The 24,964-nt window shown below is 40.5% G+C and overlaps 1 protein-coding gene across 1 annotated transcript; it reads right to left on the bottom strand.

Moving 5' to 3' along the window:
• Nucleotides 1-1,850: 1,850 nt before the first annotated feature.
• On the bottom strand, nucleotides 1,851-23,312 carry SLC16A12 (solute carrier family 16 member 12). The gene is made up of 6 exons (XM_029245820.1): nucleotides 22,762-23,312; nucleotides 12,144-12,247; nucleotides 9,417-9,560; nucleotides 7,205-7,784; nucleotides 4,739-4,998; nucleotides 1,851-2,146 (listed from the first exon to the last, which is right to left on the bottom strand). Exons 1-6 carry the CDS (start codon nucleotides 22,869-22,871, stop codon nucleotides 1,884-1,886), a joined length of 1,461 nt encoding a protein of 486 aa, XP_029101653.1. The 5' UTR covers nucleotides 22,872-23,312; the 3' UTR covers nucleotides 1,851-1,883.
• Nucleotides 23,313-24,964: the final 1,652 nt, after the last annotated feature.

A 24,964-nucleotide genomic window follows, 5' to 3' on the forward strand; every position in this document is an offset into this window, starting at 1 on the left:
ATTTATAACTCTTTATATTTCAAAAAATCTTTAGGCTTGAAGATTCAAGAAATGACATTTAGTGTAAAGTGCTATTCCAAACACATAAAACTTCATTTTGACTTTGACTGTTTACAGATATTTTCCAAATATTGTTTTAAAATTGCAAATGACAAAGGAAGTGGTTTCACAACTAAATTCTCAAACTAAGTATAAAGATAACAGGAAACATTCCTGTTTTCTCTTTGGAAAACACCTATGAGATATTAGTTTTCTGCCATCAAATCAAGTCAGCATTTCATTCGGAAAGCCATGTATTAATATATAATTATATATATATATATTTATAATCCAGTTATAGGCAAAGACTCTTGCTGAATGTGCTTAGTCAACCCTGGATCTTCCTCATGGCTGTGTTTTTTCTCTCAGCACCCCTGGCAAGGCATTTGTGAGATCTGTTGGGGGACAGTGGATTGAATGGCCTTCAGGGTCAAAATAGTTCCCTGAGGTTCAGATTTTAAATTTTTGAATAATTAAAATCCCCTTTCAATTGTATAACTTGCCCCTGTGTTACAAGTGCAACATGATTTGGGATTCAGGATTATAATTCAGAGGACTTAAAATGGTCGGAGACAGGCTGGGGGATCTGGCCTTTCTCTTCCCTCCCTATGCCCTCCCTCTTCAATCTGAAGACTTTATCCCACACCACAGGAAAGTAGGGTACTTGGGAATGAGCAAACTATAATCCAATGAGTTAAGGTATGTGATTATAAACTGTAAAACCACTAGCCACCACTAGCCTTCTTAACTTTGTCCTCCCTCTCCCCTGACCAAAGCTACAATTTGTGGGAGGGCTGTGATGCTGAGGTTAACCCCTGAAGTCTTCTCATTCAGCAGAAAAGGTCCACTAATGATTATCTATAAAGAGATGAAGAGCAGTGGACATTGGAACAAAAATGAACACAGGGAGAAAGGAATCTCAGCTTCAGAGTATCTCTAGAATAATATTTTTCAGGCAAAACTCCCAAGTCCTGTTTTGGGTAATGAACTTAAATATCTGATCTGAAAAGAAAACTTTCACCAGAGACCTGCTGATTCAAGAATTCAGTTCCTGCCCAGTTGGAATGCTGCCAACATTTTCCCGTTCCTAACAGGAATTGTCTACAGTTTAAATAAATGCTTTATTTCTAAAGGAAAAAAAAAGGGAAGCATTAGTGTTAACATTTCTGGTAAGATTTAGAAATCGCCCATGTGTCTTGGTGTGTTCTACTCAATTTAGAGTAAGTATTATATGTGATAGCAACAGAGATGAGCGTCTGGTTGGAGGTTAAGTACCTCGTCTTAGGAAAAGAGCTTTCAGTGTGGTGGAAGGTGAGGATGCCAAACCTTCTTCCTACTGGAGTTTCTCATTAGCATTTGAAACAGGTTGTTGAAGAGTACTTTAGGTTCTTCAAAAGGCAATGATTAATACAGGACCCCCTTCTCTGAACAGCATAAAGAAACCTACATGTCAATGTTTCTGTTTACCTTCTAACCGAGGAGGGAAGACGGAGGGGCAGAGAATTTGAAACAAAGCTGCGTCCAGTGTCATCTGCTTTGGTCGTGCCTTGAAATTACCTCTATTTACAGCGAATTATATCAGCTATGTCCTAACATTCTCCATAGTGTGATGCTCACTGCCCAAAAGATGCGAGTTCAATTGTGAGTACAAATCCCAAATGGGGAAACTCTGAGCCAGTCCAGCTTGCTTTGTTATTTGCTATTTTTCCATTACAAACATATTAATAAAATGATAAATTTCCTTAGAAGGCAATACTTCTGCCAAAATAAAATCCTTCAGAAACATGTACAATACAGTGGTCCCACCTCTTTCAGCCCTGAAGATTCAGGCTCAAGGCCATTGATCATGCGGGGTTGGAACCAAGCATTGCTATAGCCACAGACTCCCCATCTTTCTGATCTAATTCTCTTGCTACAGAATAAGCCACCGATCCATTGGTCCATAGCTGCAGCTTGGGATCTGATTCTTTGGCAAGGAACTGCAGCTGGGTTTTTCTCGTCTTCTTTACAAGTCTAGCAAAGCCAAGCAACACAGAACTAAATATCATTGAAAACCCACAGAGAAGAAACGCTGCAGTGTAGCTGCCAGTCGTGTCTACGAGCCATCCTGTAACAAGCAACAGAAAAATGATATTGAGTTGAAAATTCAATTATTTACCCATTTTCAAATCTAATAATTTGTCAGCATAATAACAATAGACTGCTAGCAACGCTGCTATTGGACCATCTTACAGTTTGAAATGCAAACTTCAGAAAGCAGAATCCTGTAATCACAGAATTTTTTTTTAATCTCTTTTTTTCTTTATCTTTAAAGAAAAGATAAATTTTCTTTATCTCTTATTGCAACAAATTAACCACAATATCTATTCCGGCTCTAAATTTTGAGGAGAACCAGAGTATATGATATGCAAAATATAGGTCACAATAATCAGAGACTCAGTGGGGTAAAATTAGACCTTGGCAGGAAATTATTTTGTGATTAAAAAGGTTTTTTAAATTTTTATTTTATATTGGAGTATGGTTGATTAACAATGTTGTGTTAATTTCAGGTGTACAGCAAAGTGATTCAGTTATACATATACATGTGTCTATTCTTTTTCAAATTCTAAAAAGGTTTTTTAAAATTCCTCCAAACTTATATGCCAAGAAAATCCACCAGAGAAGTGTATGATTTCTCCTCTCACCTACTTCAAAACCATTAGTCAAAAAAGGCATGCAAAAATTGTTAGAAGCCCAAAGTTTCCTGCAATCCAAACTACTCTCAAATATTTTAGTTATCATGTGATTTGCTTGTACATTTTTGTAGCAGAAAACGGAAGAGACTGAGTAATCTTAAAAGTAATTAAATAAGAGAAGTATTAAATAGGAACTCACATGCTAATCCTCTAGTACCTGGCAATGAGCATAATGTCTGATTTGCCAAATGAAGGCCATGGTTTGAAAAAAGGATCCAGGAATCCCAATTTATGTCCTATGACTTTTTAACAGAGTTACACTGTCCCTAAAGGTTGGAAAATACAAAAAGTGGCTGTGGAGGGAGGATGTGGGAACATTTTGGGGGCATTTTCCAAAAATGAAGCACTAAACATTTAGTCCTTTATCATGGAGCTTAAACTGACGAGGAATTTTAGTCAGCAGCTATCAAGCAGTCAGCTTCCCTTGGTTTGATGCTTTAGCAATTGCTGGAGTTTAGAACTAAGCCGAACTTTGTATTCATAATAGCAGCTAAAGCAGAAATCCTGCATTCTTCAAAAAATTCCCTCCCTTCCTTCTAAGCAAATGTTTGACTCATATCTCTTCTGCCTATCTTCAGAGAACTTCTTCACTCTCGTTTTTAATTTAGGCAGGTAATAATCTGGACCAATTATTCTCAATCTTTAGTGTACAGGAGCATCACAAGAAAACTGGTTGAGAGTGTAGATTCCTGGAACTCACCCCCAAAGGTCCAGATCACAGAGGGAGGGTCAAGGAGTCTGCATTCTAACAAGGGCCCCAAGGGATTCTGATGCAGGTGGTCCCAAGACCTCATTCTGAGAGACACTGGTCTAGACCACACACCCCAGCAAGAAGGCATGGGTTCTGACCTGTTTGCTGCTATACCGACAGCGCCAAACACAGTGCTGGTGTACACAGGCAATAAAGATTTGTTGAATTACTTGTTTAATGTATGCAATAAATATCTGTTGAATTATTTAATGCATGCAATGAATATTTGTTGAATTACTTATTTAATTATGTTTTTAATTTTTATATCATTTTTACAGTTTACAAAACATTCTAGATGCTTCATCTTGAATCCCAAATCTGTATATCCAAATCTGGCCTCCCTCAAATTCTCAGATTTCATCCTTAAACAGCGCTATTGAGCATTTTATTGGGTATTTCAGATATCTGAATATGTCTAAACATTAAATTTTTAGTATTTTTCTGGCAAAGCTACTCTCTCCAGCTTCCTTATTTCTTTCAACCATGCCATTATCTCCTAAGTTATCTTGGACTTCTTTCCCTCCTTCATCCCCACATGCTAAATTCAGTTGATTTTTTTCCCCAAAATGTCCCCCTTGCCCCAGAGCTCATTCTCATTTCTGCCGCAGCAGCCCTAGTTCAGGCCTTTATCAGATGGCTCTTGAACTATTAGGATGAAATCCTGTCTCTCCCCTAAGTTACCAGATCAATTGCTAGATCACGTTTTCTAAAATATACTCTTTACTATACTACCCCTTCGCACAAAAGCTGTAATACTAGCCATATTCTCTGAAGCGTATAGGGCCCCACTCCTTCGGCTGGCACTCAAGACATTCCACTATGACACCCGCGCTTTATCATTTCAGCCTCACCGCCTACCGCCCCCCCCTACTGGAATCCTGTTCTCCTGCCAGCCTTCCCTCTGAATGTGCCCAACTTATTTATAAGTCTGAACAGCTGCTTCATTCCATTGCTTCTATCATTAGTGTGGAATGGAATCAAGATCCTAATTTGGGATTTTTTCTTTCCAAGTATGCTAAGGTCCCCCAGTTAGTTGGAAGAAGATTATAAAACAAGGATGTAGGTGAGACCATGATGTTTTGGTGGCTCTGGCATCCCTTTCTCTTTCACTCTTCCCAACTTACTTCCAATCCTCATGGGTGCGTGTGAGTTCACTGTTTTTACACCAGTATGACAGAGAAGAGGTGATTGGGGGTTCTCTCTGCAAACTTACCTGCGATGGGTGGGCTCACCAAATACGGCACTGCATGGAGGAAGTACACCACGCCAAGTGCTGATGACAAAGAGGTGGTCCCCACGATTTCTGCAGTCACTACTGGGATCAGAGTCACATAGGCACCATCAAAGTAGCCAAAAGTACAAGCGAAAGGCACGAGCAGGGGGAGACTTTGAAGCATTGGGAGGCAGAGGTAGCAGAGCCCATCCATTCCGATGGCAAAGAGGTAGCAAATATACTGGTAATTCTTCAGACACCTGTGGATGTGAAGACCAAGAATGAGTGCAGTATGCACAGGTTCTCTCAAAGAGCTCTAGAACCATGCCCAGGTAGCAGTAAGCACTACAATTATTTATAGAGATGGCCTCCGCATTGTGTGTTTTCTACGTTGTCTTCCTGTCTTTCTTTTGGTATATGCAAATGCAAGAATGTATCTTCCCAGGAAGCATGGTATGGTAGAAAATAACCTGTGCTCTAAAATTAGAAAGATAGAAGTTTGAATCCAATTCTACCACCTACTAACTGCCTAACTCTAACCGCAATTCCTTTAGCTATAAAATGGGGAGGCTGTCTATCTCATAGTGTTATTCAAGGATAGTTGTGAAATAACACATAGAGTGTCAGGAGACTAATATTTTCTAGATGCTTTCAGATGTGTCATCCGTTAGTCTCCAGCACATCATATATGCTCAGTAACCCAAGTGGTTATACAAAGAGGGAGCCATAATATGAAGAAACGAAGGTGATTTGCCAGAGATTATGAAGGTCTTGTATTAGGACTAAGTTGTATTTCAAGACCTCCCCAGTGGTACTTCCGTGAACACCTCCCTTTGTAGATCCAAACCCATCTATGATACCAATTATTTTAAAGACTCTGTATAATATCAGCACCAGCAATTTATGCTTTACAAATGTTTTTCTGCCCACAATCTCATTTAAGCCTCACAAAATGCTATAATGTCCATAGGCAAATATTGAACTGGCCCATTTTACAGATGAAGACCCTTGAGGATCTGAGGGTTAGGTGATTTTCTCTAGGTCACAGGGATAATACGGGGCAGAGCCAGCACAAGAACGTAGGTCTTGTATATCTCAGACTAGAGATCCCTCTCTCAGACTTATACCAGGCTGCTTCTTGTTGAGTTATTTGATTGTAAAGATGGTTACCCTTTGCTCTCCCACCAACTCCTTAACCATTAAAAATGTGGATTTAATACTAAATATTATATTCACGATACTGGATAATGGCAGTTGGATTCTGATTAGTTCCCAAAGACATAGTGTGTGAGAAGCCATAGGATGATAGCTCTTCCTGGTCATGGCTCAAGTATGAAGAGTCCATCATTTAGGAGAATATGAGTAGTTTGCTCTCTTCAATCCAAACAGATTAGCATGAGCTGAAGAAACTACTCAGTAGATATCTTATAACTTTGGTTTCTAAGCCTAAAATCATAATGAAACTATTTGCTCTTTGCACTGTCAAATATAAATACATGGCTACAGGGCTTCCCTGGTGGCACAGTGGTTGAGAGTCCGCCTGCCGATGCAGGGGACACGGGTTCGTGCCCCGGTCTGGGAAGTTCCCACATGCCACGGAGCGGCTGGGCCTGTGAGCCATGGCCGCTGAGCCTGCGCGTCCGGAGCCTGTGCTCCGCAACGGAGGCCACAACAGTGAGAGGTCGGCGTACCGCAAAAAAATAAAAAATAAAAATAAAAAATCAATCAATCAATCAATCAATCAATAAATACGTGGCTACAGATAATGTGTTATTATTGACCTGATCCTCCTGCCTGGACTGGAATCTGTTCCTCTCTCTATTGCCAGCCACTCTCTGGGGTGGTTCAAAAGAAACTAAAACCACAATGCCCAGACAGAAGTTGTCTCACCGGAGGACTGATTTGACTTAGAATGGAATTAAATCTGTCACCAGAACTTCTCTTCTGCCATTTATACATACCCAACATCCTAAAAAATCTAGAACAGATGTCAGCAGACTATGGCCAAATCCAGCCCACTACTTGTTTTTTGGACTGTGAACTAAGAATGGTTTTTCCAATTTTGAATGATTGGAAAAAATCAAAACAACAATAAAATTTTGTGAGGGAAAAATTGTATGAGAAATTAAAATTTTAATTTAAAATTAAATAAAGTCTTATTGGAACGTGGCCACTCTCTCTTGGTCACATATTGTCTATGGCTGCTTTTGTGTTACAAGAGCAGAGTTGGATAGTTGGAATCATATGACCCACAAAGCCAATGTGACTTTGTCTGTTTAATGTCTGTCCCTTTACAGAAAAGTTTGCTGACCTCTGACTAGAAGAACCAACAAGGGAGTTGCCTTCAGATATCAAAAACCTGTTAACATTATTCAGACCTAGGTATTCTAGAGGGTAAGGTGATGAGGGGAAACTCAAAGTTTAAAGTCCCTAGTGGGGAACCAATGGCGGTTTCATGGATTTTACCTTCTGTCGGTTAGCCATCCGAACGTGATATTGCCAATAATGTCAATCACCCCAAGTATGGACATAAGAAAAGCAGCTTGCTGGTGACTCACTCCAATACTCAAAGCATAAGGCACCAAGTATACAAAGAGAGGGCTGCAGCCATAAGCCATAAATAGAACAGAGATGGCCAATACAACAAAGTCTGACATCAGTAAAAAACTGTATTCCTGCTGCAAAGAGCCACAGAGGCAGGTCTGCACCCATTCTTTAGTCCAAGTCGAAGAGGGAGACGCCTGCTGAAAGCCTTGTGTCTCAGTTCTACAGACATGGTTCTGCTCTGAAGTTGTTTGGTCATCTTTAAGGGTAATTGGCCGCATCAAGGCACCGCAAACACAGAGATTCAAAACGAAACCCCCAAGGATGAGTAATGCTCCCCTCCAGGAAAATTGTTCAATAAGGAGCTGGACCACAGGAGCCAGGATGAAGATGCCAATGCCACTTCCCGACATGGAGATCCCATAAGCAAGGGCTTTCCGTCTGCTGAAATACTTTCCAACCATGGCAATAGCTGGAGAGTAACAAAGTGCAAATCCAAGACCTGGGGATAAAGAGAACTCTATGAGTGCTGGTGGCATGGCATGAACAGCCACTGAAAGAACATTTCTCAGAATCATACTATTTGGAATAAAGAGAATCTGACCTTCAAATAAACCCTTTTAAAACTGCTTTCTACACCAAGCTGAAAATGAGTCTCCCCTCACCAGTCATCCACAATTTGCAAAGTATAGCGTATATATGACTTCCTTCTTGGGAAGAAAGGCCTTAAGGGAATATGACTTAAGCAAAATAAAATGAAGAACTTAAAAACTATTATACAAGGTCAATTTGAATTAACTAGAAAATCAGGATAACACTGACCTAAGAAATTTATTCTCCCCACCCCTTCTTTTTTAATAAATTAAAATTAATTTTAATAAATTAAATTATCTCTGGATAATTTAAGTATTTTTAAATTATCCAGAGAATTACTTCAACTTTTCACTGCCCCTGAAGACACAACTCTGATAATCTGGACCACACTGGAATTTGGGTTTAAATAGCATTTGTGACCCCGTGAAAGCTCCAGAGTAATCTCACATATTAGGAAACATTGTGCCAATTTGATACATGAGCATAGCATGTACACATAGCCACCTGAAAATATCCCTTAAAGTCAGCAGAAAGCCTCTTCAAGATTTTCCAATTCTATTCCTTTTAAGTCAAGAAAATTTGAAGGGCTTTAAACCTGGAATTTAAATGTCAAGGAAGGAAAAGGAGGACTGCCTTCAGCTCCTGTTCCCACCTGCAGAGCAGAGTGAGCAATGATCCCAATTTGCCTGGACTGAGGGCTTTCCCAGATGTGAGGCTTTCAGCACCAAGACCAGGATAGTTCCTGGTAAACTGGGATGATGGGGCACCCTAGCAGCCAGGCCCTTTGGATGACAGGGGACAGATACCATTTTTAGCTGACAGAGCTAGATTTATAACCTTACTATGAGATTATACCCTTTATTGGCCTGATCATGCTACCCCTGTGGCCCAGACAAGAGTTAGTGTTACCCTCCCCTCTGAGTGATGGGGCAGAAAACTGCTACTCTAGTCCCACCAACCAAGCCCACCTTGATCCTATGCAGTCCCTGTAAGTGTGATTTATGGAATGCACGTCAGTTGCTTCTCTTTCTATGGGTTTCATTCTCTAAAGATACTTCCATAACATCGAAAGAAAATGTGCAATGTAAGAATATTCACAAGGGGCTTTCTTTTTAAAATGGTAAAACCCCATTTATTGGACAATGGTACTCACTATAAAGTAGGGGCAACTCAGGTCAACCACAGACAGTATTTCAATGTCTTGGCAAAGATGTTGGGAGAACGATCATTGCCAAAAATTTATGTTGCTCTGGCTAATGTCACATTGCTTCTGAGTGGAGAATCTCAGTCATACACGGCTGCCCAAAGGAAAGCCATCAGTCACTGTTGTCAAGTGGCTGAATTAAAGCGGTGATACATTTTCACTACAGTACGACAGTCCATTGGATTTCTAGCCCTTTTGGTTAACTGCTAGGTAGGCAGACATTAAGGTAAATTATGCATCTTACAAAATGAATATTTTATGAATTACTGATCTGTTGGTGGCCTTGACAACCCCTGGGTAGGGTGGGGTGAGAAGGGTGGTACAAAGTGCCCTTACCTGTAAGGACTCCCAGAGTGAGGTAGAGATGCTTCAGACTGGTGGCAAATGAGCCCAGGACGAGACCAGTAGATGCAAGCAAGCCACCCAGCATGATTCCCACTTGACAGGAAAAATGGTTACTGACAACACTCCCAAGCGGAGCTTCAAAAACAATAATAAACAGGTTCAACACAAAGGCCTTGAGGGCACTGTGGAAAGGCTGTGGGTGCTGCATTGGCAGAGCAGAGAATGATCCATCTTCAAAGCCTCGAGCCCGCCCCACTCATTCTACAGATTTGGAAACCAAGGAGAGAGGAAGTGACTTGTCCATGGTCCCACAGAGAATAAGTAGCAAAGCTGGAATTAGGATCACATCTCCTGATGGCGTTTGACGGCTCATTCCACATCTCCATTCTATGACAGCCATAATCCCAGGATTATGTGGTGTTTTTTAAACAGTGAATCAGCTCCTTTAAACTCCATGTCACTTGCACAGCGATGTGCCTTGTATGTTTCATATAGTATTGATCATACACAATTAACAATAATTATGCCAGGTAAATGGTAGAGAAGGAAAGTGGGCAACACGGCATGGCCAGCAGTATTATGCAGGAAAAGTCCAGGCAGAGAGATCATAGACAAATTTCACAATCTGGCACTGTTTACGGGCTTTCGGAAACGCTGTGGATGAGAAATCAAAGCCCAGAAAATCTAGGAAATGAGATGATGACATTTTGGTTGGCCTCACTCTATTTGTGGTTTAACAATGTGTCAGAATTGTGCCAACTTCCAGGCTTATAGACTAATAATTAAAGCTGGAAGAGGCCAAACAGAAATTGAAGCTTAGGGGAATATGACATACCCAAGATCACCAAGAACTATACAGTTCAGGGAACCTTACACCGAGTGCAGGGTTATTTCACCCTGTTATTCTGGCTCCTTGGGTCTCTCAGACTGATGGCAGCGATGATGGGTGAGGAATGTATGTGAATTTCTTTCTGAAGAATAATTCATGCTGACACCAGTACTCCTAGTAACAAAATCAGAAGAGCCAATTCTCTAGGTATCTGTGGAGTATAATTTTTATATCGATCAGGTTAAAATTGGGTGTGACACAAATGTACATGATAGAATCAGTCATCAGCTTAATATCCCGTCTAGTTAGAATAGTGGCTGGCTGCATATATAACCTCTGGAGAATAGGAATGAGCAAATCTCCTGAAAATATATCTAATTCTTCAGACTGATGCTGCTATGGCTATTGGAAAGTGACAAAATGTATACTAAACTCAATGAAAAATGTTCACTTCTCTGTTCATCATAGGACAGATATGACCCCAATGGGTGTCCCAGAAGTGATTCTGCAGAATTTAAATATTCTGCATCTAACATGACCCCGCTCTTAGCTCAGTGCCTCACATGGTCATTGTGACCACTGTGGTCACTGAAGGTCATTCACTCCTCTTTGAGGGATTATAAATATTCTCCAAAAGATAACAGTGAGAGAAATGAATCACCTGTATCCTCCATGAAAGATAAACATGGCTGTCTTGGCATGCTCACACAAAGGCTGTGCCTAGTCATCTGACCCTGAAAACCAAGTGATCATCTTACTGGTTAAAAGAAAAAAGACAGGCTAGAAATAAAACCTGAAAATATGATTTCTTGATCCCTTATGACCTTCCTGCGTTATCAGTAGCGTCAACTTAGCCATCTCATGAAACCTAGAATTGCACTCAAATTCCTCCCAACCAAGGAAATACATTTCAGCACAAATCAACCAATTCCTGATTATGTACATTTTTCTAAAAATAAATATGAATCAGTACCTAGAATGGAATAGATGACATTATTTATGATACCAAATAATATAGTATTTCTCTTTTGCCATTAAGACATGGCCTGAAGAGATAACAGTTTTCTAAAATACTCAGGAGTCATCTAAATGAAAGGATTAAATGGGTCTAGTCTGCAAATAGATCATTTTGATTTGACCCAATTGCAGAAAATGTCTATGGCACTCATTTAATAACTTTGGTTGGAAAGTTTTAAAAAGAAAAATCTCAAGGTTAGTTTTTCCTTAGATCGATGAGAGATTCCATGAATCTTGAGAACACTCTGTACACTGTACGTAGCACCTGTGTGGCTCCTGATGAAAACTACAGCCATAGTGAATGTGCTTATCTCATGGTTGCACCATTCTATCCTTCTACAATACTTCCCTAAGAATGAAGATTGATGCATGAAAAACGAGCCAAATTTTGAACCCTCTGGGAAGGGATGAGAATGAAAACAAGACTTGAGACGTGATGCACACATTGTTGGCACTCATTTAAGGAGATCACATTGAAATGGCTCGTGGTACTTTCCAATGGCTGTTTATGTGACTGGAGAATGAGGGGACCACAGCATTCAGAAGAAAGCAAGCATATACTGTACGGTTAACTGCGTCCAAAATCAGGACAAGTACTGTGAGTGCCCAGTTCCCTATCTCTATAGGTATGTGTCCAATTGACTGTATTCACTACCTGGTCCATCTGACATCAGCCAAGAATGTTAACTGCAAAAGCACATCTGGGGGGGTTTGGCTAAATGCAGGATCATACTTTTCTTTTTATATGGTTTTAGCCTATTTTTAATCATAGCCCTTCTACTCAGAAAAACTGGTCATCAAAGGCAGTGGAAGGTCACTGTCATGTATAGTTCAAGGGTAGCCAGTAATTATCTATCCCAGGAGATACTCACCACAGAGCATGGTCACACAGTCGACAATGGAATGGATCCAGGCTGTCTGTGCATAATCCTGAGAGAAGTATGTCTGGAAGTCCACAAAAAAAATTGAAATACATCTGAAAAAAAAAAAGTGCAAACATTTTATAACAAAAAAAAAAAAAAAAGAATGAACATGTATTCGATTGAGAGTTTCAAGTTTTGGTTCAATCATCTGTTCCAGTCTCCAGGGGTTTTCATTGATTTTCAATGGTACATTGCTGGCCTGTAATAAGTGGGAAATCAGAAGCTGACCATTGAGATGTTCTAAGGGATAAGAACAAGTGTTTAGGACTTCCCTGGTGGCGCAGTGGTTAAGAATCCACCTGCCAATGCACGGGACACGGGTTCGATCCCTGGTCCAGGAAGATCCCACACGCTGAGGAGCAACTAAGCGCGTGAGCCACAACTACTGAGTCTGTGCTCTAGAGCCCTTGAGCCACAACTACTGAGCTCGTGTGCCACAACTACTGAATCCCACACGCCTAGAGCCCGTGCTCTGCAACAAGAGAAGCCACCGCAGTGAGAAGCCCACGCACTGCAACCAAGAGTAGCCCCTGCTCGCTGCAACTAGAGAAAGCCCGTGCACAGCAATGAAGACCCAACGCAGCCAAAAGTAAATAATTAATTAAAGAAAAAAAGAAACAAGTGTTCACCCACTAGAGTGGCTGCTGAAACCAAGTGGATGTGAAGATCACTGCTGTCGGGAAGGTCTTATGGAAAAGATGACAGGTCAGACACATGGATTGTTACTCATCATACTGTTTCACTAACATCTGAAACTTCTAAGAGGTTGTTATACAAGTTAAGACTTGACAATAAAGTATTATACATCACCCAGCAATTTCACTTCTAGGTTTTAAGCAAAGTTAATAAACAGATGGTGATGATAATAATAATAGATACACATAAAAGGATATACTCCGGAGAACTATTTATAATAGCCAAATATTGTAAACAGCATATATGTCCGTCAGTAAGGGACTGGTTAAGTAACTTATTGCACATCAATAAAATGAAATATTATTAGGTGTTAAAAATAATTTGCTTTGTATTTATTGATTTGGAAATAAATTCACAATATAATGTTAAGTAAAAAAGTAAGTTACAAAATAGCTCATATAGTAAGGGCTTATTTTTATAAAAATGTACTTCATGTAACTAGAAAAAGCCTGAAAGCATATTAACCAAAATGTATCCGGTCATTATATGTGCATGGTGAGGTTATAAATGATTTTTTTGTCTTTATTCTGCATTTTGAATTATTTTACAGCGAACCTGATTTCTTATACAATCAGAAATTTATCTCTGTGTGTGTATATACATACATATGGGGGTGTATATACAGAGACAGAGACAGAAACAGAGACAGAGACAGAGAAATTTTTATGCTGAAAAATAGCTAATTACTTAGGGAAAACAAGACATAAGTGATCCAGAAGCAACAGTTTGGAATGAGCCGCACACAAATAATTCAGGACAGGAAGCTTTTAGAGCTCCGTGATAGCAGGGAAAGAAATCAGGCCTTGCAGCTTGGAGATGAGATAGGAGGATATCTGTCTCCTTGGATAGGACCACATTCCAACTCATTATGCTTCAGCAGCCCCTAATAACCTGTTATTTTACTCTCTCTTTCCTCTCCAGTTGCTGCTGGATGTAAAAGTGAGTGATGGAAAAGTTACAGAAGGGGGAAGAGAATCAGGGTGAATCAGGACTGCTGTGTTATGATGGTCCAGCTTCATGGGCATACAACCTATACAGTCGCACAGAATCTGGCACTCAGAAGCATTAAACTTGGTTCAACTCAGCTATCACTGTCTTAAAATTCCTAATAATTTTATCTTTGAATTTGCATTTTGTAAGTGAAGTCCAATGGGACAACGAAGCATGCATGTGAGCAGAGAGCTACGGATTCTTCAGTCTGCAATTCTGTGCTTTTCCATTTGCACATAGTCTTAGAGATGCCCCAGGACACAGAATTCCAGTAGACTCTTGTGTGGGAGTCCAGTAAGACTCAGACTGAGTACCAGGTAAGTGTGTTACACCTACAACTGAGTGAGCATGTGCACAGGGGAGTGAGAGAGAAAGACCATGCTTTCCTTTCAAACCAAAACTTGCTTCAAATGCAGAAGGCGGCAATGGCGTTTTAAGAAAGACAAAGGGCCGAGGATTCCTATCGGATCCTTTCTTACTCACGTTGCTTCTCTGGATTAGCTGATCGCTTATGCTGAAAATGATGACACAGAAGGAAAGCAAAAGGTAGGGCTACCGGTAATACAAAGATGAACGGCAGACTTGTGCTACTAATGTAACATTTCCGTTTTCTTTACTCAGAACAACACTAAATAGTAAATGTAAAACACCGTGAAAAACCGAGACCGCTGAAAAAAGGAAACGCTTCCCATTTTAGTACGTTTACCAGCCCTTTTTTTCCTGCCTTTTGAACAAGGGGTCCTGCATTTTCATCTTGCACCAGGCCCTGTAATTATGTTGCCAGTCCTGGTGATAGGAAAGAGAAAAGGGATGGTATAGGGCAGTGATCCCCAACCTTCTCGGCACCAGGGACCAGGGAGCGGTTTCGTGAAGACAATTTTTCCACGAAGGGGGGCGGGGTGGGGTGAGGTGGGGGATGGCTCAGGAGGCAATGCGGGCGATGGGGATTTGCGGATGAAGCTCCGCTCACTCTCGCCCTGATCACCTCATGCTGTGCGGCCCTGTTCCTAACAGGCCGCGGGCTCGTATCTGTCCGCAGCCCGGGGGTTGGAGACCCCTGGTATAGGGTGCTAAATCCTAAGTCCCAGAAGGTACTGGGATGGAGTTTGATGTGCAGAGCACAGAAAGGGATCAACACTTGTGGGCAGGATTAGGCAGAGTGAGCTGGGCAAACAGATATAGGCCTGACAGGCCTCAGCAAATCCCCAGGGAAATGGGGGGGCCTTTACCCACCTCCCTCCGTCAATCATTGGATATGGGCACCGCTGGAGGGGCGAGCTCTCGGGAGAGGCAGCTCTGCGCAGGTGAGGGGGACCCTGCGGACACTGACAGCTGATGTTCACCCTGCAGCTGAGGCCCTCCAGATGGCACACCTCCGTATTCACCAGAGTCCCGTTCTTGTCCTCCACACTGAGCACTGTATGGGATGATATCTATCAAAGGGACATCAAAAGTTGTCCTTCCCCTTCCACTGATTTAAGAAACCAGACAACGTGCTATAGTAGATCCGATGCTAGGTTAATAATTATATCAGAGTTTGGAGTACTGAAACATAGTCACAACGAAAATGCAGAGAATGATAACATAAACTACCCGGCTGAGTATATAAATTTAAATTTAATTAAAATATTGCAGAACTTTTTCTAAAGCATGAGCTAACTGCAACAGCCTTATACTAGTTTTAATTCGGTACAACAATAACAGGAAACTCTATGATGTTTCTTAACATCCTAAATATTGCTAGACTAGTATAAAAAGTCTATTATTTTCTCCTAACCACTAGGCCTTCGATTTAAGTGAATAATGATTTCTTGGATATAGCCTCAGTATCAAAATAGTTAAGTTATCCTTAGCCCAGGGTTTCTCAATCGAAGCACTGTTGACATTTCGGACCTGATAATTCTTTGTCCTGGGGGCTGTCCTGTGCGTTGCAGGATGTTTAGCAGCATCACTGGCCCCTGCTCAGAATGTCTCCAGACACTGCCAAAGGTCCCCCCGGAGAGCAAAGTCAGCCTATTTAGGACCACTGATCTAATCAACTATCAAATTCTGCTATTCTACCTTATAAATATCTTTCAAATGCTGCCACGGAGCTCCATTGCCTTTATCATTTATCATTCATGACAACACTTCTCTCCTGGACTGCAGCCAAAACCCTCCTAACTGATTTTCCTGAATTCACACTTGGCTACGTTCAGTATATTCTACACTCCATGGTCCAAGTGTCCTCCTCACTAGAACACAAGTCAGATCCTGATGCTTCAAACTTTTTTTTTTTTTTGCGGTACGCGGGCCTCTCAACTGTTGCGGCCTCTCCCGTTGCGGAGCACAGGCTCCGGACGCACAGTCTCAGCGGCCACGGCTCACGGGCCCTGCCACTCTGCGGCATGTGGGATCTTCCCGGACCGGGGCACAAACCCGTGTCCCCTGCATCGGCAGGCGGACTCTCAACCACTGCGCCACCAGGGAAGCCCGCTTCAAACTTTTTAACATGACTTATGAGACCCCGCATAAGTTGGTCCTTCTTAGCATCTCTCCTTTCTTCCCATCTGGTGCATTCCTCACTTCAGAGAGACTGAACTTCTTTCTACAACTTTTGACATACCACACATGCTTTTTCACACCTCTGAGCATCTTTTTTTCTAGGATGATCTCCCATCCTCCCTCATTCTTTTAGTCTTAAGATAATAGTCAACTCCTCCAGGAAGGCTTCCTTGACTACCTGAGTCTGGGCTTGATACCTTTCTTAAGTATTTCCACTACACGCTGGACCCTCACCACACTGTGTGGCGATGTTCTTTGCATTTGTTTGTATTCTCCACTAGACTCTTGCTCTGTGACAGCAAAGACCATGTCTGTCTTATCTTGCATTGAATCCCAAATATCCAGTACCATAGCTTCCATGTATGGGATGCTCATTAAACATTGTTCAAGGTTCAAGGTATGAAAGGAAGAAAATTAGGAGGGAAAGCAGGCTGAGAGTTGCTAGAGAAGTCACTGGAAGATAAAGAAGTGAAATGGTTGAGTAGCAAATTCAAGAACGTGAATGAGAAAGGAAGAGGAAGAACAGATGGCAGCTATGTAGGAGCACGTGGCTAGATACGGTACAGTAGAGGTGTGAAGAATCTGAGCTTATAAGCTGAGAGAAAGAATTAGTAAAAGAGAGATGCAGAAGTTGGAAATGTGGAAGAACATAGGACAACTAAGAGGAAAGCACCCCAAACGACAATAAGATATTTTGGTGTTGTAAATCATAATCTCTTCTCTCCACTAAATTGTTTTGAGGGGTTTAATATTTGTGGGACTATGTTTATTTCTTGTGACTTTTTTACCTTGTTCTGTTGTTTTGTTTTCTGTTCGATGGGTTTTTTACAACTGATTTGACTAGTCATATCAAACTGTAGGTATGTAAAATTCAGAAGTAACACCTGAGATTCTTGCCCAAACATGTGAGTAGGCTTGTCAGAGGTAAAATTTAATAACCACATACATATGCTTCTTTTTTTAATATATAAATTTATTTATTTTTTATTTTTGGCTGTGTTGGGTCTTCGTTGCTGCGTGTATGCTTTCTCTAGTCACGGTGAGCAGGGGCTACTCTTTGTTGCGGTGCGCGGGCTTCTCATTGCAGTGGCTTCTCTCGTTGTGGAGCACGGGCTCTAGGCACACGGGCTTCAGTAGTTGTGGCATGTGGGCTCAGTGGTTGTGGCTCATGGGCTCTAGAGCAAAGGCTCACTAGTTGTGGTGCATGGGCTTAGCTGCTCCACGGAATGTGGGATCATCCCAGACCAGGGATCGAACCCGTATCCCTTGCACTGGCAGGCAGATTCTTAACCACTGTGCCACCAGGGAAGTCCTGAAATATGATTCTTAACATAGATAATGTGTTTGGTAACAAGATGTCTTGAAGCAAAAATATGTAAGCCATGTACATTAACGAACAGAGGGAGTAAATAAATAAGAATGACTACTTTAATAGCCTGCACAACTTTAAGCTTATATAAATTTTATGTGTAAGGAAGCATCGTCAGTTACAAGGTAAGAGGGAAATATGACTTTTAAATGCCCTGGATTATAAATGGTAGCATTGTCTGTAAAGCAAAAACCAGCAAGCAATATAAACGTCCATCAATAAAAATGTTTTAAATAAATTATGAAAACATCCATATGGTGAAATTTTAAGCACCTACCTTTCAGTGAGGTAGAGCCATATGTGCTGATATGGAAATATTTCCAAAAGATATTATTAAACAACAAAAAAAAGTTCAAAACAGTGTGTATAATATGATCCCATTGGTGTAAATGAAAAGAACATGCTTTATATGTGGACATAAGGTTTTTTAAAAAATTTCTGGACAGATCTCAAGAAACTATTTATGAGATTAATTTTAGGCAGTGAAACAGGGATTCAGGAAGGGAGGAGAAAAAGGCTTTATCTTATATGTTTCTGTATTGTTTGAATTTTTACCTTCCAGATGTATGGTTTAACTTTTAAGCATATTATTGAAATCAAAGAGAAGGGAACACTCCCAAACTCATTTTATGAGACTAGCATTATCCTAACACCAAAACCAGAAAAGGACACTACTAGAAAAGAAAACTACAGGCCAATATTCCTGATGAGTATAGATGCAAAAATTCTCAATAAAATACTAGCAAACTGAGTTGGCAGCATATTAAGAGGATCATTCACCAGGTTCAAGTGGAATTTATTCCTGGGATGCAAGGATGGCTCAACATACACAAATCAATCAATGTGACACATCATATTAATAGAATGAAAGAAATGAATTGTATGATCATCTCAATAGACACAGAAAAAGCATTTGATAAAATTCAACATCCATTTATGATAAAAACTTAACAAATTGGGCATGGAAGGAACATATCTCAGCATAATAAAGCCATAAGTCACAAGCCCACAGCTAATATCATGCTCAATGGTAAAAGGCTGAAAGCTTTTCTTCTAAAATGAGGAAAAAGACAAGGGTGGCCACTCTCATCACTCCTATCCAACACAGTCCTAGAAGTCCTTGCCTTGGCAATCAGGCAAAAAAAATTAATAAAAGGTATTAGAATTAGAAAGGAAGAAGTAAAATTGTCTCTATTTGCAGATGATATGATTTTATATATAGAAAATCCTAAAGACACAACCAAAAGTCTCTTAAATCTAATCAATGAACTCAGTAAGCTGCCGGATATAAAATTAACATACAAAAATCAGTAGTGTTTGTATACACTAACAATAAAATTTCCAAAAAAGAAATAAAGAAATTGATCCCATTTACAATAGCATCAAATACAGTAAGTTTAACTAAGGGCATGAAAGATCTCTATGCTGAAAACTACAAGACATCAGTGAAAGAAACTGAAGAAGACACAAATACATGGAAAGATATCCCATGTTTGTGGACTGGAAGAATTAACATTATTAAAATGTCAACACTATCAAAAGCCATCTATATATTCAATGCAATTCCTATCAAGAATCCAATGGCATTTTTTACAGACGTAGATAAAACACTGTTAAAATTTATATGGAACCACAAATGATCCTAAATAGCCAAAGAAATCCTAAGAAAGAGGTATCACACTTCCTGATTTCTAACTATAATATAAAGCTGTAGTCATCAAAACAGTTTGGTACTGGCATAAAAACAGACAAATAAACCAGTGGAACAGAACTGAGAACCCAGAAATAAACCTAAGCATCAACTAATATTTGAAAAGGGAGCCAAGAATATTCAATGGAGAAAAGACAGTCTCTTCAGTAAATAGTGCTGAGATAATTGGATATTCACATGTAAAAGAATAAAACTAGACCCATATTTTAGACCACTCACAAAAATTACCTTGAAATGGATTTAAGGATTAAATATAAGACCCGAAACTATGAAACTACTAGAAGAAAACATAGGAATAAAGTTCCTCAACATGGGTCTTGGTAATGATTTTTTGGATACGTCACCTAAAACACAAGCAACAAAATAAACAAGCAGGACTACATCAAACTAAAAAGCTTCTGCACAGCAAAATAAACCATCAACAAAGTGAAAAGAATGGGAAAAAATATTTGCAAACCACGTATCTGATAAAGGGTTAATATCCAAAACATACAAAGAATGCACACAACTCAATAGTAAAAAAACAAATAACCCAATTTAAAAAATGAGCAAAGGACCTAAACAGACATTTCTTCAAAGAAGATATACTAAAGACCAACAGGTACATGAAAAGATGCTCAACGTCACTAGTTGTTAGGGAAATGCAAGTTAAAACCACAATGAGCTATTACTTCACACGTGTTAAAATAGTCATCATCAAAAAGATAAGAGATAACAAATGCTGGTATGGATGCAGAGAAAAGGGAACCCTTGTGCACTGTTGATGGGATTGTAAATTGGTACAGCCACCATAGAAAACAGTAGGGATAAAAATAGAACTACCATGTGATCCAGAAATTCCACTGTTGGGAATAGATCCAAAGACAATGAAAGCACTAACTAGAAAAGATATCTGCACCCCCATGCTCATAGCAGCATGATTTTTAATAGCCAAGACATGGATGGATGAATGGATAAAGAAGGTGTGGTATGTATATACAATGGAATATTATTCAGCCAGAAAAAAACGAGGAAATCCTACCGTTTGCAACAATATGAACGGACTTTGAAGGCATTCTGCTAAGTGAAATAAGTTAGAGAGAGAAAGACAAATACTGTATAATCTTAAATATATGTGGAATCTAAAGCAACAACCAAGCGCATATAAAAAGAGATCAGACTTATGGTTACCAAGGTGGGGGGTGGGGAGGGGAAGGGAATTGGAGGGAGGTGGTCAAAAAATACAAACTTCCAGTTATAAGATAAATAAGTACTAGGGATGTCATGAACAATATGATGACTACAGCTAACACTGTTGTATGATATATAGGAAAGTTGTTAAGAGAATAAATCCTAGGAGTTCTCATTGTGAAGAGAAAAGTTTTTATCTTTTTTCTTTTCTTTCCTTTTTATTGTAGTTATATGAGAAGACGGATGTTAGCTGAACCTATAGTATATGTAAATCAAATCATCATGCTTACAAACTATTATATATAAAATAGATAGACAACAAGGTCCTAATGTATAGCACATGGAACTAAATTCAATATTCTGTAATAAACCATAATGGAAAAGAATATATCTATTCAGTTATACACACACACACACACACACACACACACACACACATATAAAAAAATTGAATCACTTTGCTGTACACCAGAAACGAACACAACACTGTAAATCAACTATACTTCAATAAAAAAAATCATGCTGTATGCCTTAAAATTATATAGCGATGAATGTCAGTTAGTTCTCCATAAAACTGGAAAAAGAATTAACTGCCCAATAGGCACTGATCCTCTGAATTGACAAATCACCGTGCAGGCTGCTTTCCTCGTCTCTGTCTCCAGTTCCCTTGGTTGCTTCCTGGTGTGTCACCCTTTTCTCCTCTGAGCCTATTGTGCTCAGGTATCCTCCTCTCAGCCTCTCCCAGGAACCTCTGAAAACAGGCCTTTGCTGCCAGCCACAATCCTCTTTTCTGGTTCCCAGCCGCCCTTCTTAAAGAAGCACTAAGCTCACTTCCAGAACTTTCCTCTCATGGGAATGATGAAAGCTTCCACATGTAAGAACCAAGATGAAAGAGATGCCTTTTAACTCTATGACCTTCTCACTCCCAGAACACAAGATCCATAATCCAGACGGGAGAAAAATCAGACTCAACCATCATATTATTTTAAACAAGTTTACAGTTTATTTTGACACATAATCAACGAATCCTTATTGCAGCAAAAACAAACATCCTGCTTCTTTCCTGCATTATCTATTTGTTATGGGGGGTACGTCGATGCTTTTATTTATTTTTATTTTTTATTTTTGCGGTACTCGGGCCTCTCAACTGTTGTGGCCTCTCCCGTTGCAGAGCACAGGCTCCAGATGCGCAGGCTCAGCGGCCATGGCTCACGGGCCCAGCCGCTCCGCGGCATGTGGGATCTTCCCGGACTGGGGCACGAACCCGTGTCCCCTGCATCGGCTGGCGGACTCTTAACCACTGCGCCACCATGGAAGCCCGATGCTTTTATTGATGATGGTATCAAGTGAAGATAATGTAGTGCAAATCAGTTTCTTTGGCTGCCAAGGGAGCGTTGCCAGAGAAGAGCAACAGAGTTCAATTTGAATAAAGGCACCTCTAGAGGAGAGAGCTAGCACATGCAGATTTCAAGTGTGGCTTTATTCCAAATGTAAATGAGATGAATGCATCTCAGTGTACGCACGTTTAACTTAAGTATAGTCAAGGCTATGCCCTTGGGTAAAAGGAAAAGAGGAAACATGACCAAATGAGATGAGAGAATCCCTGTATTTATGCTCTTTCTCTCCTTCAACCTAGAAATCAGCCTCCACTACCACAGCCAAGTGCAAAATGAAGCAAAAGAATTTAAACTCTAGGCTTTAAGCTTCCAACGGCTCAGAATTCTGGTGAGCTGAGATGTTTTCAAGGACTACTTTGAGCTTATATATTTGTCCTTTGTGGGATGAGCTGCTTATGAAAATAAATGTCTGGCATAGCCATAATATTTAGCTGAAAAATGTCCTAACACTCCAGGTTTATGTGTCAGAGATTATAAGAGACCACTATCCAGGACTTTTAAATGTCAGAAAATCACATTCCTTGCAAAGAAAAAGATATCCAAGCAGTCAAAGGAAATACACACACACGCACAAAACATATTTACATATATATTTTCACAATGACAGGTTCAGAACTAGAATGAAGCCGACTTAGAAAAAAAGACAAGCCAGGTCATCTGATAATAAATCGAGAAGAAAGTCCCACCTACCTGGTTACTGCCCGGGTGCAGATGGTAACAAGGAAACAGCCAGCCACAATCATCCAACCCCATCCTCCATCCGGTGGGGAGGTAGACCGAGATCTATTTACTTTTGCCATGGCTTCAGTTCTTTTTTCTTCTTTTCCAAGTTACTCCAACAGCCCAGTTATGATCTTGGAAGGGTCTGCTGTCCAGTGATTTCCTGTTGGCATTCAAGACTGGTATAGAGAGCTACCTGGAACATGGGTTACTGGCCATCTAAAACCAAAAATCAGGACATAGTTGTATTTTATTGCCATATCCAAAGATAGTTTTTCACTTGGTGAAAATGATTATTACTTTCCTGTTAAATATGATTATTCGTTAACTGTGAATACTGGCCTAGTGCAAAGACCATTAGTTATCCTTGGAACCTCTCCCCCTTCTTCTTTTTTTAATAACAGATCTTCTCAACTTTTAGCCAAATCCATGACGACAGTTTGGATACCATACCTTGAAGGTAGATGTGGCAACACGGTTTAGTCTAGACTAAAGGGATATGAGCAAAATAATACATGCCACTCCGGGTTCCTCAGCTCAAAGGCAAAGGCACTTTCTTAAGACTTCCGCCACCTCCTTTCCCATAGACTGGAATGTGGATGTGGGGATGAGACAGTTCCAACCACACAGGCCAGACATCGCCCTAGGGGCTGGCAGAGCTACAGGACAGAATGAGCCTGGGTCCTCAAACGACTCTGTGGGGAAGAGGTGCCTCTCCAGCTCCCGACTTCACACACCCCTCACTGTTACACCAAAGGTAAATAAGCCTCAGCTTTATTAGAGGCTCTCCATTCTGGAGTCTTTCTGTTACAACAGCTTAGGCTGTGTCTTAATTATTATACTGAATGATTCTGACGGTAACTGCGTTGGCCTTTCTGACCAAGAATGCTATAATTCTTAGATGGAAAAAATTGAAGCAAGAAGAGAATGAAAAATAAGTGAAACAGAATAGAAAGCCCAGAAGCTAGCACATAATAATTCAATACAACTAAATAAGGTAGCAAAGAGGGATGGGGAAAAAAAAGGATTATTTGCTACCTCCTGTTACAACTCTCCATTTAATTCCTTTTTAAAAAAAATAAACTTATTTATTTTATTTATTTTTGGCTGCACTGGGTCTTCGTTGCTGTGTTTGGGCTTTCTCTAGTTGCAGCGAGCGGAGGCTACTCTTCGTTGCAGTGCGTGTGCTTCTCATTGCAGTGGAGCACGGGCTCCAGGGCACATGGGCTTCAGTAGTTGTGGTTCACGGGCTCAGTAGTTGTGGCTCGCGGGCTCTAGAGCGCAGGCTCAGTAGTTGTGGCGCATGGGCTTAGTTGATCCATGGCATGTGGGATCTTCCCGGACCAGGGCTCGAACCCGTGTCCCCTGCATTGGCAGGTGGACTCTCAACCACTGCGCCACCAGGGAAGTCCCTCCATTTATTTCTTAACCTTCTAGATAGATCAGAGTTAAATGTAAAAAAGAAGTCATTTAGAATCTAGGAGAAAACATATGCAAATAATTATCTAATCTCTGGATGGGAAAAGGACTCCCTGAGATGTAAAGTAATGTTAACAAACCAAGGGAAAATTTTGTCGATTTGTCTAAATTAAAATTTAACATGTCTATACACCAAAACATGTGATAAATAAGACCAAAAGGTAAACCATAGACTTGGGGGGAAAAAAAAAGCAACACATGATTCAAAGAAGTAATATCTGCAACATTAATTCATTCAACTACCAACACTTACGGAGGATCTAATGTGCGTTAGGCATTATTCTGGACACCGAGGATTCAGTGATAAGCAAGACACACACAGCTCCTTGTGGTAGACAGTTTCTAAGCTACCCCTACGGTCTCACATCCTGCTGTTCTTGTCCTTGTGTAATCCCTTCCATTGAGTGTGGGTGGGACCTGTGACTTGCTTCTAACCAGAATATGGCACAAGTGATGGCACATGACTTCCATGATTAGATCATGCTGAATAAGACTCAGCCTTGCTAGCCGACTCTCACTCTCCTGCTGGCCTTGAAGAAGCAGGCTGCCGTGTTGCACACTGCCATGGAGAAGGCCACGTGGCAGGGAACTATGGGTAGCCAGCAGGAGCTGAGGACAGCCTCAAAAAGCTAAAGTGACAGCAAAAAGCTAAAGCTCTCAGTCCTACAACAGAAGGAAATGAATTCTGCCAACA

This window comes from Monodon monoceros, unplaced genomic scaffold (genome assembly GCF_005190385.1).
Source record: "Monodon monoceros isolate NGI ecotype Baffin Bay Population unplaced genomic scaffold, NGI_Narwhal_1 Super_Scaffold_4, whole genome shotgun sequence".
NCBI classification, from domain to species: Eukaryota; Metazoa; Chordata; class Mammalia; order Artiodactyla; family Monodontidae; genus Monodon; species Monodon monoceros.